General features: G+C 43.3%; 1 protein-coding gene across 1 annotated transcript in view; it reads right to left on the bottom strand.

Moving 5' to 3' along the window:
• The window catches only part of LOC146063618 (sulfotransferase 6B1-like), a 28,157-nt gene extending 4,214 nt beyond the window's left edge, over positions 1–23,943 (bottom strand). Inside the window, exons 1-6 of the mRNA XM_083176175.1 lie at positions 23,609–23,943; positions 19,431–19,546; positions 17,267–17,353; positions 14,382–14,508; positions 5,925–6,019; positions 3,664–3,820 (exon numbers count right to left, since the gene is read on the bottom strand). Of these exons, the coding sequence (XP_083032301.1) occupies positions 3,664–3,820; positions 5,925–6,019; positions 14,382–14,508; positions 17,267–17,353; positions 19,431–19,546; positions 23,609–23,822 (796 nt within the window). The 5' untranslated portion in view covers positions 23,823–23,943. The remainder of the gene's footprint in view (positions 1–3,663; positions 3,821–5,924; positions 6,020–14,381; positions 14,509–17,266; positions 17,354–19,430; positions 19,547–23,608) is intronic.
• Positions 23,944–24,757: the final 814 nt, after the last annotated feature.

The following is a 24,757-nucleotide window of genomic DNA, read 5'->3' as shown; positions in this document are numbered from 1 at the left end:
GGACGCGTACCGCCGCCCCTCGCGGGCTCGCTGCGCTCGCCACGCTTCGGGTTCACGTTTATAGGGTGCTTATACAATGTTTAATCGCATCGCATCGTATGGCATTGTATGCCATGTACAATGGCATACAATTTCAATATTGTATGCCATCGTGCACTATCGTACGATATCGCGTCGCATCGCATACCATCGTATGCGTTATGGTATGCGATGCGATGGGCGCCGCCAAAATACACAAGTACCTATAATAATAATGATATCATACTTGCCGACTTGCCGACAGCAGCATGTCAGGGGGGCGGGACGGGCAAGCATCGCCAAGCCCCACCCCCATGACAGGCAAATAACGGAATTTGCGGGTCCGCAAATTGGGGGAGGGGCTAAAATGACATTTGAGCACCCGCCCCTCCCCGCGGGCCTGCGAAAACCGGTAATTTTGTGCAGCAGGGTAGGGGTGTGCGGGGACTGCCTGCCCAATGCGGGAGGATTGCCCACCTTCCCGGGGGGGCCGGGAGGGGGACCCTCCCGACAATTTTGGGAGGGTAGGCAAGTCTGAATAATATTGACTTAAGTCTATGCTAAAAACATATAAAGAGGCAAATATATTTATTTTGCTTCCTACTGTAAATACTGTAAGGCTGTAACATGTGAACCGGTTATATATATATGTACTAGGTGCAGTGCCAGATTAAGGTCTAAAGGTCTAAATGGGCCTGGAGCTGAAAATGATCAAGGGCCTATTATGCGCAATAATAGGGGTGGTGGCCAGCACCTAATAATGTGGGGGGCGTGACCAGTGCTCTGGTTGGGTGGTCTGCTAATGGATGTGTCTCTATTTGTGTAAATACTTTCAACTAATTATATATAAAATGTGTGCTGGAAAAGGCAGGGGGCTGGCATAGGAAAAATGCAAAGGGTTTAGTATAGGGTGGAAAATGGCAAAGAGGTTGGCATATGCAAGGGCCTGGAACAGAAAATAGAATATACTTTCCTTTATACTTTATACCTTCCAGCGGACTTTGGGCTTCAGTGCCGACCATGTATCACCCGTACTGAGAGCATCGGATGATTTGATTATATATATATATATATGGATATATATATTTGAATCGATGCAGCCTCCGGCACTCCTGCCACCCTCAATGGGGTTTGTGCACTCCGGTGGACCCAGTAACAGGAGGTAATGATCAGGCGGCACTCGAAGATTTTTTAACACAGCAAAACGTGTATTGAGACAGCAAACACTTCAACATTTCGGGGAGAGTTTCCCCTTCATCCTGATGTACTGGACACTACACTGATGTACTGGACACTACGCTGCCAGACACAGCAAACCTTCTTGCCAAAGTTCGCATTGATGTGCCATCCTGGATGAGCTGCACTACCTGAGCCACTTGTGTGGGTTGTAGACTGCGTCTCATGCTACTACATGCTACTACTGTGAAAGCACAGCCAGCTTTCAAAAGTGACCAAAACATCAGCCAGAAAGCATAGGAGCTGAGAACAACTCCTTTATTGGGGGTGTCTTGCTAATTGGCTAAAATTTCCACCTGTTGTCTATTCCATTTGCACAACAGCATGCGAAATTGATTGTCAATCAGTGTTGCTTCCTAAGCGGACAGTTTGATTTCACAGAAGTGTGATTGACTTGGAGTTACATTGTGTTGTTTAAGTGTTCCCTTTATTTTTTTGAGCAGTGTATATTGCCGGGTGCCCTCCAGAGGTGCCCCCGCAGGACGCTGATGTCCTAAGATACTTGCGGGGTGAGGCTGCATTCCAGTCATTAAAAAAATACTGAAAGCCAAAACTTGGTAGACAACATTTCAGCACCTTTTATGTGGTCACCTAAGTTTACCACACCATATACCCCTTAAACAAATCATGCAACACAATAGTAACCCCCTTATACTGTACGTGCCTCTTACACATTATGCCACATGGAATGAGCCAAAATTCACACCAACTGAGCCAAAATTCAAACTATGGCACAGGAATTGAGCCAAAATTCACGTTATGCCACACAGATTAAGGCAAAATTCACATTTTGCCACATGGATTGAGCCAAAATACACATTATACCAAACAGATTAAGCCAAAATTCACAATATGCTTCAAAAAAATTACACCATAAATGCCTATTACATGTTAAGCAACACACCATAATTTCCATTATGTATTATGACAAACACCATAATGCCAATTAAAAATGATGCTATATAAGTGCTGCTTACCCACGTGCTCATTGCCCGGGGTTCCATGTTCATTGCCATGTGGTATTACATGCTCATTGCCAAGGGGGAATACATGCTCACGGTAACTGGGGGACAGCTGCTGCCGGGCAGAAGTGACAGCACCTGACAGCCGTCAGAGAGCGGGGGTACTCAGAGCACTGCAGGTCCCCACTATTTGAAATACCCCCTTTCACCAGAGAATATGCAGAGATTTACCCAGGAATATGGTCACAGGGACATTCCCTGGCTGGCCCCTTTTACAGCAGCCTAGTCCCTGCATTTTTTTTCTAGTGTGAAGGGGAGAGAACCCCCCCCCCCCCCCCCCCCCGTTAACCAGCTATATCATTAAACTGGCTATATCTTTGGAACCAACTGATCCAGTATCATATTGAAGAACCTTTAAGTGGGCTTCGAATGATTTTGGTACTATGAAACTGGGCCCTTTGGTTCCAGAGAAATCTGCCCTCAAAGAACATAAACAGCCTTGAAATTACATTTCAGAAATAATAAAATCAGTTTTCTCACAATATCTCTGGAACTAATTAACCTATATGAACTAGCCTGGTATCAGATTGAAGGCCCAGCTATTTGGGCTCTGTGATGCCAGGGGAGGGGGGGGGGGGGAATGCTAGTCATCGGAACTGGGTGGATCCAATGTTATCCTATGGGGAAAACGTTAAAGCTTTGACCGGTGGTATCTCCGGTTCCTGGGGGGCTAGCGATACGGTGCTTGGCTCGTTTCAAAGTCCCAGTCCTCATCTACAAAATGGAGAGTTGGCCTCAAGCTACAGCTCCATCAGGCCCATTGTTAATCTGGACCTGATAAGGTGGGCCTAAAGCTGTGAACACACGGTGCGTTTTGTCGCTGAGCGATTTTGGCTGAAAATGGCAAGCTATTCTGTCTCATTCTGTCTCTACCTCATTTTGACTGGAAGTTGCTGGTGCACAGTGCATTGTGCACCAGTGACCAAAGACTTTTAAGCTGTGTACACACGGGGGCGATATATTGCTGAGCAATATATTGCTCAGTGTCTCCTTTTCATCAGCGACCAGAGATGGTCGCTGATGAAAAGGAACCTCTGCCGGGGAGCTGCAGAGGGAATCAGCTGGTCACAGGAGCAAGCTCCTGCGACCAGCGATCATAAGGGGGCTAAAAATGGGAGCGCGCATCCTGTAATTTATCGCCGGTGCGCACTCCAATCGCTGGCAATATGGTCGCTCAGCATTATATGCTGAAATCGCCCCCGTGTGTACACAGCTTTAGCCTTAATCGGAGCATGCTTCTGCAACCAGCGACCATGAAGCGGGAGCGTGCTCCTGGAGATTTATCTCGCTCAGCAACCATATTACCAGCGATATGTACTGAAATCGCCCCCGTGTGATATTTTCTACATTTTCTATTTCTGAAAAACACATCTCAGATTTTACTAACCTTTTCTGAAAAAAGCACCTCCTATATTCCCATGAGTTTTACTGGAATTCTCTTTCATAGTTTTAAAAGAAGTTTTGTTTTGGACATGCTGGATTTGCTCATCTGTCATAGACAGCCCATAGAAGTCGGCTATTTTCCTTATTTCTGCAGGGAAGTCCTTTTAGAGACAAAAGACAAAAGCAATGACCATAATTAATGGATTCAAAAAATGGAGAGAGACCCAGTCAAAATAATACATTTCTGTTTTTAGTGAAATGTGTAGTATGTGTAAACTGGACGTACTGTAAGAATAAATTCCTACAGTGGGATTGCTCTAGTGTCTCAGCTGCTCAATATATATGTGATGAAACAGGAGAAAAAGTTGTTCAAGAACAACTTAGATCAAGCGCTTGTGACCCAGTAAATGCAAATAGAGAGCTTGCAGACAATATGGAGAACAAAGAGGAAAGTAAAAAAAACGAATAAAAATAAAATAAAAAGACATAAATAAAAATAAATATAAATGCAATTAACTGTTTGCACTCCTTTTTAGGATGTTTTGCACGCAGATATAGCTAATTGATAGGGGTCTGCGGTATTTGGCTGCTTTCCCTATCCTACCCTGTCTGTGGGGAGAAAGGGGATAGTCAGTCCTTTAGCTGGTGGCTGCTTGTGGGAGTCTGCAGCTGTCGGGAGTGACGTCATCCAGCGGCTTCTTGTCGCGGCTTGCGGCGACTTGTTTTTTTTTTTAATTGAGTCTTTATTTAAATTTTTGAGACATTTAAAATCACAATACACACATACATCGTTACAAATTACATTAACAGCAATAATTACATGAGACAACGCAAGCCAAAGACATACATCATACATGGTCACGACACATCGCTACGCCGCGATCGTGTCTGTTATGGAGACAACTTATTGACAGTATCGTTTTACCCACGGCCTGATTACTAAGGATTGATCATTAATACGTTAAGACTACTATGCTAGTCCTTAGGGGGAATATAGAACCTCTGGGGGCTTCCTGGGGAGCAATGAAAGAACTATTTGCAAGTCCTAATACAGAGCAGTTAACCTTAGTGGCTGTACGCATAGAAGAGGGTAGTTGAGATAGCAATACCTTATAAGCCCATCGGTCCGTACTGTGCTTAAACATTAATGAGCGAGTAGATAACAGTAGTTGTTAACAGTAGTGACTAAAGACTGACTAAATAACAAAAGAAAGAAAAAAGAACCAGATAAAAAAAAAAGAAAAAACAGAAGAAAAAAGAGAACGTGCTATATAGCATTCGTGACTACCTTAGTGAAAAGAGGGACACTTATGTAGTCCCAGTAACATAGTCCAGGGTGACTTACCCCTTGACTATAAGTGGTTGTGCCGTGAGTCTAAGGCTTACGGCGACTTGTAGTAGCGGACCATAGCATCTTGGTCAGCGGGTTTCCGGGTCTTCAATAGCTTCTCTGGTGGGCTCCACAGCATCTATATTGTCTGCAAGCTCTCTATTTGCATTTACTGGGTCACAAGCTCTTGATCTAAGTTGTTCTTGAACAATTTTTCTCCAAATATGAATGTGTATTTACAGAAAATAGCAGCTGTAACATAGAATTCTAAACGGTCTCTAAATTCCAGGGGCAGTTCCATAGTGTTCCCTGAAAATGTTAGTACCTAAAAATGTGTCTGTTATTCAATTTATCCCTGTTGCGTTAGATCTTTTAGATGTCCTTATTAACATTTCCACGTCTACCGTGACCAATCACTTACATGGTTTACATATATCAAAACAAAAGGCAACACCAGAAAATATTTTTAAAATGTTGACAAGAATGCCTATACAGTATATAATGATGGTAATGCAGGATGAAGGGCACAGGTATGGCGATTGTTCAAGGATATCAACAGCAAAACTAAATTAATTATTGTGCTCTTATCATGAAATCATTTATTATGCTTATTAGTGTTGCATACCTCCCAACTGTCACGCTTACCGCGGGAACGTCCCGCCCGGGGCCGCCATTGTCCCGCGGTGGGGGGGGACAGTTGGGAGCCCCCCCCAGCTTGCCGAGAATAGACGCTGTGCGCATGCGCACAGCGTCTATTCAGCGCCAACGAGCGGCGAAAACGGGGCGTGGCCGGAGTTTGCGTCACCCAGTGAGGCCACGCCCCCTTTTCTCAAGGCCACGCCCCCTTTTCGGGAGCTCGCGCGGCAGACCTCCCAACTTCAAAAGTTGGGAGGTATGGTGTTGTAGAAAATATACACAGTACAGAAGACACTCACCGTTTTCATATCTTCAAATGTAAGTACAAGTATATTCCCATCGTCTAGATGTTTCTCCAAGCTAAGCGCATGATCAAAATATGACCCATAAATGACTGTAATAGAGGAAACATGCTTTAATACTGGATTAAACACTGGTCAGCAACTCTGTCCCAATGGTTTTGATGGGTGTTCTAATGTAGTGTACACACGGTTTAATTTTGTATATTGTTCTATTTGAGTTTGTTATATAAGCAAAATCGAATGGAAATCAACCACATTCGATCCCGATGTGCATCCCCGCGGCATTGAAACTTAATAGAAAAATAGACTCTGCAGGCAAGATTATATAGAAAAGATCTGTACTATATAGTCCAAAGCAGATGTGTGCATTGCGCTGTACTCATTTAGAATAATCATGCATTTGTGTGTGTGTGGTTACACAGGTTTAGAAAAGCAGATGTTGCCCATAGTTACCAAACAGATTCTACATCTAGATGGTAATAAAAAAAGGCAGAATCTGATAGCTTGTTATGGGCAGCATCTCCACTTCTAAAAACCCGCACGTTAGTAAATATAGAGGGTGTTCGATAAGTGCCAGAAAAATCAGAATTTTGATGATTTTCGGTCTTATTTACATTCAACCTATTCAATTATAGTGTTGATTTGGTGACTGTCAGAAAATCAGCATGGTCAGAAAACAAGTGGCTCGGCAAATTACTCGCCTATCCACGTGTTTTAGTCAATCTGCGGCTGCTTTGACTTTTTACAGAAGAGAAATTGCATTGGAAGAAAAACTGTCCGAAAAAGGCTGCATTTGAATAGGGAAAGCCCAGTTACTAAGATAGTACCCCTCTTACAAAAGGCTAAGCAGTATTTGATTAATTGATAAAGGTGTGTGTGTGTGTGTGTGTGTGTGTGTATGTATATATATATATATATATATATATATATATATTCCTAAAATGTGAGTTTGCCTAAATATTATTGCACATGTGCTAGCACTGCAGCTAGGTTACCCCTTTACTGTTGTGCTTTATGTAAGTGGGACAATTGAGACAAGCAAAACCACAAAATCTTGAAGTTTTGTGAAAAATGTGCTCTTGTTCCAAGTAAGGAAAAAAAATAGTGAAAAATCCACTTGTTGATCTTAGTAAAGTGTACCTTCCTAATTTTCACATCAAAATGGGACATACATTTTTCTTGTTCCCTAGTGTATGTTATCTTGACCTTCAAACACATTTTTTTTAAAGCAGCAATAAATGACATGGCAAAATCAACCTGGTTTTGTATTGTCAATGATTGCCACTTTAAAAAAAATGGGAAAACTCTCCCAAAATCTCCCACTTTCTGAAACTCTCACCCTATTACATTTGGCCCGAAGTATTTGCAGAGATTAATCAATGGAGGATACCGTACTTGAAAAACAGTGACCTACTCTGGCCATATACCTAAAGAAGTATTGTCAGATCTGGTACAGGTTGAGTATCCGTGATCCAAATATCCATTATCCAAATTATTACGAAAACCATCCATTCCAGAAAGTGGAAAAAAAATACTTGCTAAAAGCACTACTGGGGACATCTGTAACTGGCACTACTGGGTACATGATATGTAACTGGCACTAAATATGTGCAAGAAAGTGGTTGCTGGGCATTTAAATTCAGTACCTGAGATAGTACACAAACTTTGCTTCATGTTTTGAAATCTTGTTTTATGCACAAATAAAATATATTTGTGTGTATTTCATATGTTTCATTTGTTTGTACAACCTAAATGCAAGATACCTCAAAATACATCATTGAAATATAAAAATATATATATAGGCATACTCAAACTGTAATACATTGTTAAAAATTACTATTCATAATTTCCTCCCAAACACTGAAAAGCAGACAAAAATGGGTAGACAAATTGATTAAATCCATTTGATTTAACCAATCTATCTGAATAAACATTTGACAGTTTTACTACGTTTCAGAGCAAAGGGTCAATTTTAATTCGCACAAACCAGCTAGAATGGACAATAAGATTCAGGTGCATAGCCAGTTTTCAAAGAGAAAAATAAATACAGACCTAAAAACAAGAGGGGAGGGCTTACTTAGATGTCGGGTAGTGGCGTAACTAGAAATTTTGCACCTCCAAGCCAAAAAAGTGTCAAGCCTCACCTGTCACAAATGATTAAAAAGAAAATACAAAGATATTTAAAACACATACAGTATACTGTGTAATAAATATCTTAATTTATGTGGCGGGAGCTATGCCTCTTGCTGACAATTGAAACTTGTCAGCAGCGCGGGGGGGGGGGGGGGGGGCAGAGCTTAGGACGGGCAAAAAAAAGTGTCTGAAAAGCCCATTAGAAACCAACGGGGAAGCGGCACCGACACATCTGCCTCAGTGACAGGGCTGTCACTGAGACAGATGTGATTGGACATTGGATACAATCTGTCACGCACAGACAGCCTGTATTCAGTCAGAGACGGCCCTATTTGCTTTGATCGGAGCCTGCAGCTGCTGGACCAGCCGGGGGTGACACATCACCAGACAACCCGGCGACTAAATTCTGTGAGAGGTGGGGGCCGGGTCTGCCGCCTGTTGAGGTGACAGGACGCAGCGGCAGTGTGTCCATGCTCCTGCCTGCCTAAGCCACATAGCCGCGTATAGCAGTCACACCTCCTCTAAGCGGTGATCAGCTCCGTCTCCAGCAGCAGGAAGCCGTGGTTGTCCGGCCTCCTGCTAATTGTAAGTATTACTAGCTGGCTGGCCGGCGCACTTCTCAGCATACTTTGGAGATTTGGACCTCCCCGCCAACCCCCTCCCAACCCGCATTGCTCCATGCTCACAAGGGTGTAAGCGCAGGAGTTGGTGTCAGTAACAGTCACTGCTCCAGCTCCTGCACTGTCTGCAGGGTCTGGCTATTTAAATCCCGCTCCCCTACCTAGTGAGGGCACTGACTTTGTTAAACAGAGACCTCAGCGGCGGGGCGATCCCCAATGCTGGATCCGGCAGCTGACCACAGAGAGAGGTGACACACTGACAAGCAGTCTGCTGCGGCATGGGGGACACACAGCCGGCTGTAAGTATATCCTATATTTTAACGCAGCCTCGCCTGTCAATCTGAGCTCAGGTGCCGGCAGCCGGGGTCAGTGATTGGCTGACAAGCTGGCTCCATATTGCAATTTCTGCTTCTCCTTTAACATAAGTTTGGAGCATGTGTCACTGCTGGGGGCATTATACACTATGATTCACTGCTGGGGGCATTATACACTGTTTCACTGCTGGGGGCATTATACACTAGGTTTCACTGCTGGGGGCATTATACACTGTATGTGTCACTGCTGGGGGCATTATACACTATGTTTCACTGCTCGGGGCATTATACACTGTATGTGTCACTGCCGGGTGCATTATACGGGTGTCACTTATACGGGTGTCACTGCCGGGTTTCATTATACGGATGTCACTGCCGGGTGCATTATACGGGTGTGTATATGTGTGTCAAGATTGTAAGCTTGAGAGCAGGGCCCTCCTACCTTTTGACTGTCTGTAAATACCCAGTTTGTTGTATCACTGTCTCCTTTTGTTAAGCGCAACAGAATATGCTGCGCTATATAAGAAACTGTTAATAAATAAAATAAAATGCTGGGGAAATTATGGCTATGGCACTACTGGGATAATTATATCTGTGTCACTACTGGCAGCATGGCACTACTGGGGCATTATTACTGTATAATGTGCCCTACTCGGTGGTCAGCACCCTGCCGTAAAAAAATTCCTAGAGTGAATACTACCTGCCGCATAGCTGAGCACAGTTCAGCTCCGTCCTCATCAGGTGTCAGCACAGGAGCAATGACAATGAAAGTGACAATGAGCAGATTTTTTTTAATGTGATATTTTGAAAGGGACAATCTGGGTTAATTTTATTTTTGTAGGGCGATTTAGTTTATTCTGGCTCCTACTCTTTTGTCCTGGCTCCTAGATTTTAGAAAAATTTGTCAAGCCCTGGACTAACCCCACTGTGCAATGAGCAGTAGTGTAGTTGCATGGCCTTTAGAAGGTGCCTTACACCACACACATATCATGTCACTCTGGGTAGTGACACAGAAGATCTTCCAGTTCACCAGTCAGACAGTCCCGACAGCACAGAACCAAATATATAGATATATAATATATTCATTAGTATGCCTTCATATATTTTCTCCTCATATACAAAATAGAGAGCCTCACCAGTGACTGACCTCACCGCACGTCAATGCCCCATTGTAATTAGAAATGTAAAGACGCTCCAGAATATGGGGTGTGGCCTCACTGCAAGGGACGTGGCATTGCAGGAAAAGACTACCTTATACCACAGTTTTGCAACCTACACACCCAGACATTGGCCACCATAGGAAAAGAAAATCCTGATTCATGTCTCTTGCAGTATTTGTCATTTTTCCTCCTTATAATAATGCCCCTGGCACACCGCTATGCCTATTACACATTATACCACACACCGTAATGCCCATACCACATTCTGCCTCACAGTAATGCCCCATACACAATGTCACACACAGTAATGCCCCTTACACATTATGCCACCCACCATAATGTCCTTTAGACATTATGCCACACACCACATTATACCACACACCATAATGCCCATTACACATTATACCACACACCTTAATGTCCGTGAGACATTATGCTATACACCACAATGCCTGTGATGCATTATGCTATACACCACAATAACCATGACACACTATACCACACACCGCAATGCCCATGATACAGAATGCTACACACACCGTAATATCTGTGACACATTATGCCACAGACCGCAATACACCGCACTACATATAAACAATCTGACTGTACACAGCTCAAGATAAACAGCAAACACTTCGGTAATACAGTATATAATGAAGCAAAGAGATAAGCATTAATGTTATCATAAATTATAACAGAATTAGGGGGTATATTTACAAAGCCTTGGAGAGAGATAAAGTACCAGCTAATCAGCTATTAACTGCCATGATACAGGCTGTAAAAATATGGTTTGTCACGAGGGTGACATAGGCAGAACAAAAAGGGTTTTTGGGGCACACTTTTTAAAATGATAATGAATGGAAAGTATTTAAAATGTAACTTTTAATGAAAAACTACTACTAAAATATCAGTACGTATGAAATAACAGTTCAAATATGAACTCTAAACATGATGCATAACAAGAATAAAGATCACAATTTGAACATTTGGTGGCGAATAATGTTTAAGTACACTGGCGTGAGAAAATACTGGGGAATCCTGTAATGGATTCAATGTACCAGGCAAAATGGCCGCTCACAAACAATATGTTGCATTGGGGTGTACTTGACGCATAACACTATCCCCCTTCGAAAGGATCAATGTGGATAAATAAGGCGGACTGACTTGACTGGGTTCTTAATAGAAGGAGAGAGAACAGAGTGTTAAAGGGTAGATAGCTCCCTTGGCCAAGTGTTTTTCGGCAATCCGGTGTATTACAGTTACGGGTATTCCCCGTCGGCAACAAAGGACATGGTGTTACTTTTCAGCAAAAAGCAGAAGCACATATAAGCCTCCTGACAACCAGGTTATACTCTCATCCTATGGTGTGGTTACGGTCATACTTCACTGGCACACCTGATTCTCATACCGAACTCAAAAGCTAAGCAGTGTTTGGCCGGGCCAGTACCCGTAGGGGTGACCGAAGGGGAATACCCGGAACTGTTATAAACCAGATTGCAGAAAAACACTTGGCCAAGGGAGCTATCTACCCTTTAACACTCTGTTCTCTCTCCTTCTATTAAGAACCCAGTCAAGTCAGTCCGCCTTATTTATCCACATTGATCCTTTCGAAGGGGGATAGTGTTATGCGTCAAGTACACCCCAATGCAACATATTGTTTGTGAGCGGCCATTTTGCCTGGTACATTGAATCCATTACAGGATTCCCCAGTATTTTCTCACGCCAGTGTACTTAAACATTATTTGCCACCAAATGTTCAAATTGTGATCTTTATTCTTGTTATGCATCATGTTTAGAGTTCGTATTTGAACTGTTATTTCATACGTACTGATATTTTAGTAGTAGTTTTTCATTAAAAGTTACATTTTAAATACCTTCCATTCATTATCATTTTAAGAAATGTGTGCCCCAAAAACCCTTTTTGTTCTGCCTATGTCACCCTCGTGACAAACCATATTTTTTCAGTTGTCTTGCTGAACTTTTTGGGAGCACCGCCAACCAAACACCGCATTTATTTGCTTTCAGGCGGTAAGAACGTTGGTTAAATAACATGTACGTTCATAATTGTACCTCACAAATTCATTAATCTGCCTGTGCCAACCCTCAACCATATTGTAACTATGATACAGGCTGTGTTTGGGAAACAAAATGACAGGAGTTGGTTTAGTTGATAGTCTTATCTTGCTCTCCAAGGCTAAGTAAATATACCCCTTAGGTCCAAAGAAGAGAGAGAGAGAGAGAGAGAGAGAGAGAGAGAGAAAAAAACACAACATCTGCCTGCAACTATAATAATACTGTACATGAAACTATGCCACGCTAAAGCGCAACCTTATTCTCATTACACTACACAGTACCGCTCATTAACCTATACATATAGTTACACACACATAAATATATAAAATCACACATATATGCACACAAGCAGCACACATACAGATATGTAGTCGTACACATTCATACAGACATACATATATAATACAGAGGGGATAGAGAGAAACGTAGCGCGATAGGAAGGGGACAGTGAGACAGGACAGTAGGGAGGGGACAGGGAGGCGTAGATCGGTAGGGAGGGGACAGGGAGGCAGGATGGTTGCGAGTGAACAGGGAGCCACAGGGCAGTTGGGAGCAGACAGGGAGGCACAGGGCAGTTGGGAGCAGACAGGGAGGCACAGGGCAGTTAGGAGCAGACAGGGAGGCACAGGGCAGTTGTGAGGGGACAGGGAGGCACAGACACAGGGAGTGAGATCCTTGTACATCTTACAGAGCTGTGCTTGCAACATTTTTCTGAAAGCAGTGGAGGGGGTGTAAACATAGTGGATTTGACCATCTGCGGACATGGTGACATCTCAACGCCTCATACACAGGTGTGCCAGCAGCAGAGCTTCATCCTGGCCCCCAGATTCATACACACACACACACACACACACACACACACACACACACACACACACACACACACACACACACATATATATATATAGCAGTGACAGTGAAACACACACATAGTGCCCCTTCCCTTTGTCACACTCACTTTTAGGCCGTGCTGCTGTCTCTGAAGCTGCTGGCTGTCATGGCACTGTATATAGCACAGTGCCGTTTAGCCCCGCCCCCCTTTTCGGACCTCCAGCTGCCTCTTGTGCAGTTCAGCTGCCATGATTTATTTATTATAGGTAGTGGGGGAGGCTGGGGTAACTTGTCGGTTAGGTCTAAATTGTAGTGGGCTAAAGGACCTCCTGACATTACAGGGGAGGAGAGGGGGTGGAGAGAGGAGGAGCAAGGTCGGAAGAAGGGTCCCAAACGGACCCTCGCAGGCTTTTATTACTGCCGCAGATTGGCAAAAAGGGGGTGGATGCTGATGTCATGTGATGTCAGCTACCCACCCCCAGCAGACATTGACCCACGTGCGTCCTCAGGGGAACACCCAGACTTTTCATAGGGGTGCCCATAAAACACTGGGTGTTCCCCTGCTCCAGGCCCGTGTCTGGCCCCTTTGGAGAGAACAGCTCGGCAAGTATGAAATTCACTGAAGGAGTTTGCACATGCGCATATTCGCACATGGGCAAATCCCCACCATTGGACAAGGGGTCAAATTCAGACTCAAACTAATGGGTCTAAATCGGCCCGTAAATGCACATGAATTGGTTTAAACCTATACACAGTTGTGTGACGTCAGCATGAGGTAAAGTAGTGACCACACGCATCAGAGCCCTTTCTACACAGATTCAAGTTCAATGCAACTATGTACGAAGTACAAAAGGGAATTGTGTGGAATAAAAAAAGCACAATTGAATGTTTGTGTCTGCATAGGATGAACGTGGACACTCATGCGGCACCTCATTGATGGGCCCAGCGCTGAGAGATAACAATGCTATTACTCCAGCAAAAACTAGAATAAGCTTACATTTCATACATCATATTACAATGCATGTATTTCATGTAACATATTATAGTACTTTGTACTGTTGGTACTGTTCTTGTGGACGGATGAGATGCTAGATCCTTGTGTCAATGTACCTGAACAATACGGTGTTATTTTATGTCTGTTTCCTGCAATATACTGTATCTGGTGCTCTTTAAACCTGATTTTTGTATTTCTCTCACCTCGAGTGATAGAAATAGTGCAGTGTATTTCTAAATGATATGTTTAGGTTATAAACATGCAAACCCTATCCATGAACATTAGTGGAGTGTCACTGGTCTTTTTGCACCTGCATACTGATAACTTACTGTTTCCACTCATATAATCTTGGAAATACAAGTCCCAAGAGCTGTACGAAGGAAGCATAGGATTGGTATTATTGAAATGGTAATAAGACACCGCTGTATCCTTGGGGTTACGAAGAATCACCAAGATCTGTAACAATAGAGGACAGATAATTAATACATTAAGTTTCATTGTAATTTATGTTATTAGATGTGTCTGCATGTTAGTTACCTGCAGTAAGATATTGAAGTTCATCTAAAGTCTCATACAAGTGGGCCGTTTTTGCCCAGGGTGTATGGGGAGCGTTGATTTGAAAATCATGGTGCAGAAAATCGCTTAGTGCATATACAAAACTCGCTGCGCTCGCCACACTATATAAAATCAACTCCATGCCGACGTGGATAGTGGGGGTATGAAAAGGTCGGAAGGACCCGTTGCTCCAGCCCTCGTGGTGCTCGCTGCGCTCGCCACACTTCGGGGTGACGTGGATAGTGGGGGGGTCAGTGAAACCTCATTGTATGTCATACAAGTGTATAGCTAATGGCAATGCATCGCACCCTATAAAATCTCATGCAATTTTTCGGGAGGTGCAATGCAATCCCCTAGGACCAACAGAGCAGTGAATAAATTACATTAAAAAATCACATTGCTTCGCATGGCACTATAATGGCCTATGAGATGCAATGCAATGAGATTTTGCTACGGAGAATAGCCCTGTGCGCTTACAGCGTACTGGGCACCCTGCTAGGAAACAAGTACCGAAAATTATATATTTAATCCTAACTCATTAGAATGAATAAAACAAACATACAACAAATCATATAAAATATACAAAACAATGACACAGAACTCATATAAAACGGTAAAATTCACTCCTGTTTAGGTGTAATGTAGAAGTATTCTTTGGTTGGTGTTATTGGTTAGTGTACCTGCAAAAATATTTCTATGTAGTGCTTTGTTACATGCACATGGAGTACAACTGTTTTACTAATGAATTCTTAACTACTATGGACTAACCCAGGGTTGCCGACTTTTTAATGCTCCTCTCCGGGAGAAGCCCGGAGAGGAGACTTTCCTTACCCGATCGGGGGGCGGGGCTTGACTGTGACGTCATTAAGCCCCACCCCATTACGGGAATGGGAGAAATTACTGATCTCCATGGAGGGGGCGGGGCTAAAATGACACGATTGTGGCATTTTAGCTCCGCCCCCTCCTCTGAGACCCGCGGATTGCGGCATTTAAATGCCGCGATTCGGGGGGTTTAGGGGGGTCCCCCAGATTCCGGGAGGGTTGCCCACCCTTCCGGGGGGCCGGGAGGGGGACCCGATTTTCGGGAGACTCCCGGGAATTCCGGGAGGGTCGGCAATCCTGGACTAACCAAAACTCTTCTGATGCGCATGCTTTTCTAACATGTCAAGGAGGTGTGATTGTAAATGCTCCATTTAGATTTATATCAAGGAAAACGCATGCAAATTATTTTATCCAGCTACTGTATATACAGTGGAGATCTTTCCTGCACATCTGGTAGTGCTGCTATAAACTAGACCCAATTTGGATAGATGTTTTCCCCTGGCCTCTACTGTCCATGATCTGCAAATCCTATTTGATCATAGATACCAGTTGTCATTACAAAATGTTTTTTTTGGAACCCACCCTTTCCTCCTTCTGTCACCTTAATCTGCACCTGTGTTTGATTTATGTATTAGATGGAGAATATAATGAGTATTCTGATAACTTATTCTTTACTTCTACAAGGTATGGCCCCATGGACCTCCCTGCGGCCTTCCTCACGAGACCTTATATTTCTTCTTCTAAAGACATGTTCCACCAAGCAGTGGTGTAACTATAGCTCCGCAGCCCCCGCAGTGGCGGGGAGGCGCAGAGAAAGTTTGGGCGCCGGGTCTGTCTGCAGTATGGGGGCAGCCATTTTTCTAAGAGTCCATTTTCATCATAGAAGCAGGAATTAGCGCTGGGAGAGACCGGACCGTGACCGCAGATGCGGCTGAGCAGGTATGGGCATGGGGTGGGCACCGAGGGGAGGTGGAGGCAAAAAATTTGCGGCGGGGGGGGGCGCAAAATAGGTAGTTACGCCACTGCCACCAAGCAAAGGTTTGCCTGGTTAAAAACAGGCATATTAGCTAGTAAATATAAAGTACAAAGATAATTGTCTTTGTCATTAACCCTTTGAGTGCCAAGTGAATTTGTCAAAATGGGTGTGAAAATTACCAAGCAAACATTGTTATTCATCATAATGACCTGTAATAGTTACTTTATATAGGAAATATAATCTTTTTTTGCATAGGATCGCATGCCAGCAAATGGCATTCAATGCAATATTTCATTGTACAAGCATCCATGCCATGAGATGTGATGGGTGCTTACAATGAGATGTAACCCCCAGTATCCACGGCAACCCGAAGCGTGGCGAGCGCAGCGGTACGTGTCCTCCGACCTTTTCATCCCCCCACTATCCACGTCGGTGTGGAGCTTACTTTAGATAGTGTGGCGAGCGCAGCGAGCAACCGAACCCGAAGTGTTGCGAGCGGACGCGTAATTCGAGCCCAAAGCGTGGCGAGCGCACCGAGCCCCGCGAGGGGACACGGAATACATGTAAAGTAATCCGTGTCCCCATGCATCACATGCCGCAATATTGCAGGCGATGCGATGAGATGTCGTACGATGGAATCGTGGGCGCCATGCTAGGAAACCTTTTTTTTATACAACATTTTTAATTTACATTTATATAACAAATGTGGGCGACGCTGGCATTTTTTGCTGATATTTTGTACCTCTCATGTTGGCACTCAAAGGGTTAAGGATTAAGCAGGCCATTATAAGTAGTTCATTTATATTAAAATTTTACATGCAATATAACACTAGTTATGTAACGGAAGAGTGGTTACTATACCTTGGTCTTTTCAAGGAATGATTTAGGGATATTATCATAAGTCAGGTGGGATGCGAATAGTCGCGGTGATGGTTGTTGCTTCAAGGGCTTGAGAATAAAAAAAAAAAAGTATTATTGCAAATATTTTTACCAACATAGCACATAATTAGCGATTAGAATGCATCTGGAAAAGTGAGACTCAGACCCAATGCAGAAATGAACCAAGCTCAGTGGCCTTGTCACTGTATATAATCATGCACCAGTATCTGGACCATGTACAAGAAGCAGTTCATAAAAGATAAGAGGGCAGTAGAACAGTAGAACAATGTACTTATCTTCTGCCTTAATCTCCCACCTTTTCACTATCTGTTGGTAACATTACCTTCAATTCTGTCCCAGAAGGCCACTACCTGGGAATTTTCCTTGACTCTGGTCTCCCCCAAACTCCACATTCATACCCTCTCCCATTCAGGTCACTTCCAACTTTATAATATCTCCAAGATTAGACACTCTCTCACCCTGGGTGCAATGAAGATCCTCATTCACTTGCTGGCCAATTCATCAAAAGGACCGCTGCAAGTTTCCCATTGCTGGTCTTTAACTCCCACATCTCTACTCCAATCCATTCTAAATGCCAGTTATTCACTAATTTTCTGCTTCTCCACATCAGGCCATTTACCGGGTCCCATTCCCCTACACAGAAATGTATGATCTTTGACATCTATGGTTCTAAAGCAGAGTTGAACCACAACTGCACCTGAATTACATGCAAGGAACAAAGGACTATATTTATAAAGATTCGCGTTTGGTCGATATTGTATTCATCATCGAATATGGCTATCTTTTCAAACACAGACATTTACTAAAGGCAATCAAGGGAGTGTTGCATCATTTTGAATGTCAAAACAAGGATGAAATCACAGATACACCATCGGCCAAACTTGGAAAAAACTTTCCATAGGAAACCGTGCACAGACATGTAACAAGGATCATGTGTGCAAACACACCAAAGAATAAGGCAGACTTCACCCAAAATACACATCCCCCTGAGCAATGTTTTCTGAGAAGCCTGCAAAATACACAGACAAAAGGAAAGTCAAACCAGTCCAGTACTCCGCTGTATTGTACCTCTGCTAATAAGAGCTTTAGTGTTTGTCCAGGTAATATGGTGGGGATTTCCTGAACCAGGACCAGCTCTGAAACCCACATGCACACACACACACACACCTGCATGGGTCTGTGCAGGCTTCTTCATGAGTGCTTGTCAGGGCAATAACTAGCATGGTGTAGACACTGCTCAGCACACAAAGCATTGGCTTTGTGGGCACACCAGTCGCATCCACAGGCCTATATATGTGCTGCCAGCTGCAGCGCTGTCCAATGTAATGTATAATAGTGCCCAGCTCCTTGGTGCCCTGTTCCTGGTCTCACATCTGTTTAGTTCTGCCTGAAATCTTCTGAATCGATGCCATGTATTTGGATTAACCTCCTTCCTGTCAGCAACTCCTTGTAACACAGGAGGGATAAATATCCTGCATTCATCGTATCAAGACGCCTGTTTCCCTTCACTCCTGCCTTTCAAATTACCTGGTCCTCATGTCTGCCAGCATGTGTCTATCACCTGCCGCTGCTCGGCTTCTAAGTCGCACCTGCGCTACCTGTCCCAGCATGGCCTCCAAACCCCATCCGCTATCCTGCTCCTTTCTGGCTTTCCAGCTGTTTACCAGATGCTGTCCGCCTCCCAGTCGCTTCCCAGACGCTGCCTGTCTACTCAGCCGCTCATGCATTTGTTAACCTGTCACAGTCACCATTAGTATTATCATCTTCCGGATTCTGTCTGCTGCTGGAGAGTCACCTGCAAACCTGCACCAGCTACTATCAGTGTATCAACTGCTGTTGTAGTCGCAGCCCAGCTGCCATCTGGACTCAGTCATTCATACTGCGCTGCTTAGCCTCCAAAAATTCCTAGCTTCCTGCTACCTTCCTGTCACAGTGGGCCTGTTTTTTAAGTACAAAAAAGAGAAAAGATATTCGATCGCACTGGGGAGTTCAGAAGGGACATTCTGGTGGGCGCCCGGCAAGGACAAGAGGGACTTCATCTGTATATTCCAGAGGATAGAATACAGATGTCTAGCTTGTATAGAGAAAAGGTTAATAAGCTTAATATCCAAAATTCTATACAAACCTCAAATTTATTTGCTTTTCCAAAATTAAATTCAAGCATACCACGGTCAATTGTGGGCTCCTTATTATGAACTGCAAGCAGCATTTCATGAAGTATCTGTACTGTCCAGTTCGTTCCTAGAATACAATTTATTGAGTGATTATGTAGTTGAATAACTTATGACACAGAGTAAAAGGAACACTAGATTTAGAAAGATACTGTGGGTTTCCTAAATGGTGTTTTTATTAAAGTTTTACTATTACATATACATTACTAGAATATTCAGAATTTTACTTTTTGTTCAGTTAAACCCAAAATAGGCAACTTGTGTGGTTGTCCGATTCAAAAGTGTTCTCAAGGAGCAAATAATAAATAGTGCATACTTTAACTTCATGGAGACAGCACTTGAATAAGAGAAACTTTTCTGTGGTTCCAATCATCCACCTTCATTTAAATATAATTTTGAGTTTAAGAAAAAAAAAGTAATTAATTGAACAAAAATATGGGTGTATAAGTAAAGCAAAGGCAGGGATGTAACTTTTTTTTTAAATCGTATGGCTTCTTTTTTGCACAGACATTTTGTTTGAAACCCTACATTTTTTTTAAAAGAAACATTTGGAACAGCAATAGGTATCAAGTTTATCACTAGCTTTGGTAAACTTTACAGGTGAAGAATTTAGGGCCATTTCATTTAGGATGGGCATTATATCGCTCATGTGGAAAAAAAAACATTGCCTACCAAAATACATTATTATTACAAAAGGGTGATGCTGACTTTTGTCTATATGTATTTTAAGGGTACTGTCTATTTCTCTGTGGAACTAGAAGTGCCACAATGACCTGTCAGCGCTGGGCTGCCATGGAATCAGCGTAGGACGCTGATAACGTAGATTACAGAAGTAAGGCAGCTGGCTAGCTGTCAGGATTCAAACAGGCACTATGCTGATAACGTAGCTTAGAGAAGTAAGGCAGTTCGGCAAGCTGCCAAGATTCAAGTACAGAGTGGCGCGCGCTGCCGCCGTGAAACTAAACAAGTACCATTTTAAGTATTTTTCCACTTGTGACTGTATCAGTCCATATTAAATCACAAAAAAAATAAAAAATGTCCACCACCCATCTCAGATTTTTACAAAAAAATTGTAGATGAGAGGATGTCAAAATAACTATTGCTGCCAAAAATCTGGACTGTCTGACAATTTGTTTATTAAATATTGATTTTTCAATTTATTAAAATTATTTACCAATCGTAGCTTCTTTATCCAGTTTATTACACAGGTGTTTTTTCTTTATTTCCGTGCGTTTTTGCCGTAACGCGAAACACAAGTCAGATAAAGTAATATGGTTTGGATTTGGGAGGAAGAGTTACCTTAGGATGCTTTAAATAGACTGGATAAAGAAGCCGCGATTAAATATTTTTACTAAATTAAAAAGTCAATGTTTCAAAAACTAATTGCCAGACAGTTAAGATCTGAAACAGTTGGTGGACACACCTGGTTAAACGGACATGGAATGATCCGACTGAAAGGGGTAATTGGGCTATAATGGGTTATTCTCACATTAACAATGGTGTGGGCTAAGCACAGATGGACATTAGAATATATACTGACAGTGGCATCACTGGGGTGGGCCACATCTGGATGTCAAACACTGAGGGTTGATACAAAATACTGGCTCCTATCCTTGTGTAGGAGCTGGCACTGCCCACTTTCAAGGGGCAGAAAGCATCTCCTGGGCCACATCCCTTCCGCAAAGCCACACCCCATCGTGCTAGACCAATTGTACTGATACAATGTGGGACCTCATTCTCTTCTTGATATCTTGAACTGCTGTTAAAGATTCAGTGCAAGATGTACTAAACTTAAAAAGTGATAAAATGGAGAGTGATAAAGCCAATCAGCTCCTAACTGCCAGGTTACAGGCTAGGTTTGAAAAATGACAGATAGGACCTGAAGGGCTGGTGGATTATCAATCTCCATTTTAGCACTTTACAAGGCTTAGTACATCTCTCCCTCATATTTTTATTATCCTTATAATGTATAGACATAATATTGTGTTATGGTGTGCCAAGTAATTTATAAATCGTGCTACAGTAACGAGGCTGTGGAAAAGAGCCTAAGAAAAACATATTTACTGAGACTATTCATTACTTTTATATGCAGCTATTGGGCCGCATTCAATGCGGCAGGCGAGGGGGGTTAAACGGCGAGGATCGACGAAAACAAGCGGCCCTCGCCTTTTAACCCCTGTGCCGGCCGCTCACCATATTCTACGTTCCGGGGGAATCCTCAATGTCAGAGAACAGCAAGGATTTGCCCAAACAGCAAGGCTCTCAGCTAATGCAAGGAGCCCACTGCATGTAGCCTGGAGCACTGCTGTTTTTAGTGGCTGCACGTGCCGTTTCCCCGTCGCTACGAAACAGCGCGTGCAGGGGGTCAGCTGAATACTGAACCTGTGAGCTGTGTCTGCGAGTAGTCAGCACTGCTCGCTGTCACAGCTCGCAAAAACCATTGAATACACCATTGAATAATACATACATTATTATTCAACTTTATCGGGATGCGGTCATTTGGTCTACTGCATTATGGTCGACAGTCATTAGGTCGAATCCAATAGGTCGACATGCTAAAAGGTCGACATGACTCTAGGTCGACATGGGAAAAGGTCGACATGATTCTAGTTCGAAAGGTCATTAGTTCGACAAGGTCATTAGTTCGACATTGTCTATGTCGACATTCACAAGGTCGACATGTAGTTTTTCACTGTTTTTTGAGCCAACATGTGCCGACAGGCGGTATTTCATGCCCTACCATCCACTAGGGCGTGGTGGGAGAATAAAATAGTGTGCCGAGCGTAGCGAGGCACCGTGCCCGACGCATTGCGAGCGCAGCGAGCGATGCGAGGGGATGCAGTGCACTTTAAACTGTGTCCATGTCGACTGTGTTGACATTCAGGTAAAAAAACAGTGAAAAACCCTATGTCGACCTTGTGAATGTCGACATAGACAATGTCGAACTAATGACCTTGTCGAACTAATGACCTGTCGAACTAATGACCTTTCGACCTAGAATCATGTCGACCTTTTCCCATGTCGACCTAGAGTCATGTCGACCTTTTAGCATGTCGACCTAATGGATTCGACCTAATGACTTTCGACCATAATGCAATAGACCAAATGATCCCAACCCACTTTATCAGTATTGCACTATACTGTATATGTTTGTATTGCTTGGATGCTATGGAGGTCTCGTGTAAGCACAGGATGAGACCAGCAGTACAGGTCAGCTGTATTTACTGTTAGTCTAGTATGCAAGCAATTTATCGGATGTTAGAGAACAGGTGTTAGTTTATCTAAATGTACCACACTAGCTAGGGCTATTTTACCAGTTTTTAGTATACAGTACATAATGTGTATAAATGCCATGCTGCTTTAAACTGGGATGGCGGAGGATGCATCACTGCCATACACTTATTATTCCAGAAGTTACTCTCCAGCTATTGTTCAGTGTAATCGCTGCTAGTGGGGACACACTTTGTCAGCTCTCCAGTGTCCTGTGGTCAAAACAGGTACTTAGCCTAGTTGATACCAGGAACATTTTAACAAATGCCCTCTTGAAAAAAAAAAAAAAAAAAGTATGCTTACCAGCAATTCTAGTTGTCTTTACTTGTTAAATACAATATCCAACAATAGGAGATATACTATATGTCATCCTCTGCTCCCTAGTGCTAGTTTCAGGTCTTCCTTTCACTGATGTGCTCCTTCTCACTTGCATCCGGTCACTTGCTCCCACTCACCAGCACTGTGAGCCCTTTAATTGCGCAGTGCACGAGACAGCAGCGCAGCAACTACCAGTGTATCAACAACAACAAAAAAGGGGGATGTCCGACATCTCGCGGTGCATGGCATATTGAGGTAAGATTTTGGACACATCTGTGTCTATCTCTATCACATGCAGCGAGTTACTGACACTGCCCCTTACTAGTCTATTTTTCTATTTGATTTTGCTTATATAACACATTACACACGGAGACTAGACATATAAATATAAGATAATATGTGTATGCACATGCGCATACTTGTTCCATAATCGGCCAAATGCATGCTGAATTAGACCCAGTGACGGAGAAGGCAGGACATCCCCAAGCACTTCCACCCCCAGAACCTATGGTAGTTACACTCTGTAATTGTTCCCCCCACTTACCACATTTGGGATAAGTTACAATCAGCACATCATCTTCTCTGGCTTCAAAAGACTCTAGTGCCTGAAATGTGGCCTCACTGCAGAGAAGGCTCGGGTACAGAATCCCCTTATAAGTAAACTGCATTTCCTCTGGAGTCATCTTGCTGGCCTTTTCAGCCATTTTTTTCATGAGTTCCTCTGCCTGTTTTCTACCCTGTTCCTCCGAGCCAGCCATCTTCTTGCAGTAGAAAACAGTGAACTTCAATCCCAGCTCATACAAGCGTTCCCTTTTATACAAGGCACTGGGAGGGAGTGTCTACACACATACAGTTTTATAGTGTTGCTCTTTCCTTGCACACATCCACAGAGAGAAAGCTGTTTATTACATGCTTATTGCAACATACTACCTCTCAACTTGACCCTTTCCAGGAGGGACACAATGCTCTGTGTCTGGACTTCCCTCTTAATTTATTATTGAAATCTCCGGTGTTGAACAGGTTAAATGTTAAGAAAGGTGGTTCAGCACAAGTGATGGTAATCATTAATTAAAAGGGAAGTCAAGGAACAGAGCCTTGTGTCCATCTAGAGAGGATCATGTTGGCAGATAAAGCAGTGTACTGTAGATTTTTTGGTTCATTGAAATTGTTTTATGTTGATTTTGTTTTATGAATAAATAATGTAACTGCGGTTTTACTTCTGTGTAATTTTCTAGATTAAGGGCCTGATTCAAATCTGTACGGTCCCCTGCGGGATTGCACTAGTGACCGATGTTGAAGCTTCTGTGCGGGCGCCTTTGGAGACTTGCATAGTGTCCCTGGCACTCGCCATGTCTCTGGTGTTTTTGGACAGAGAGCACTGCCTGCATATAGGGTTAACACCCCTGACCCCTCTACAAAGTGAAAGTGCAAGAAACAGCCAACACGGAGCTCCGCTGTTATCAGCTGGCTGCCTGGCACCTTTAAATTTACAGTCAGCACACTTTATCAACAGCATACAGGTCTATATGGGCCGATTGGGTTACAAAACCAGCCCGGGAAATTCTGGAAGCAGCCCTAATGGAGGTGGGGTCTGCTGTCAAAAGCAAGAGCTTTATGAAAATCTGGAATCTTATGAACACAGCTCTGGAGCCCTCACAAAAAATCCAATATGTGTCTTAGAAATAATAAACTC

Source organism: Crinia signifera, chromosome 3 (assembly GCF_055691185.1).
Source record: "Crinia signifera chromosome 3, ASM5569118v1, whole genome shotgun sequence".
Taxonomy (NCBI): domain Eukaryota; kingdom Metazoa; phylum Chordata; class Amphibia; order Anura; family Myobatrachidae; genus Crinia; species Crinia signifera.
Note: the sequence above shows the minus strand (reverse complement) of the source record. Positions and strands in the feature narration are given on the sequence as shown.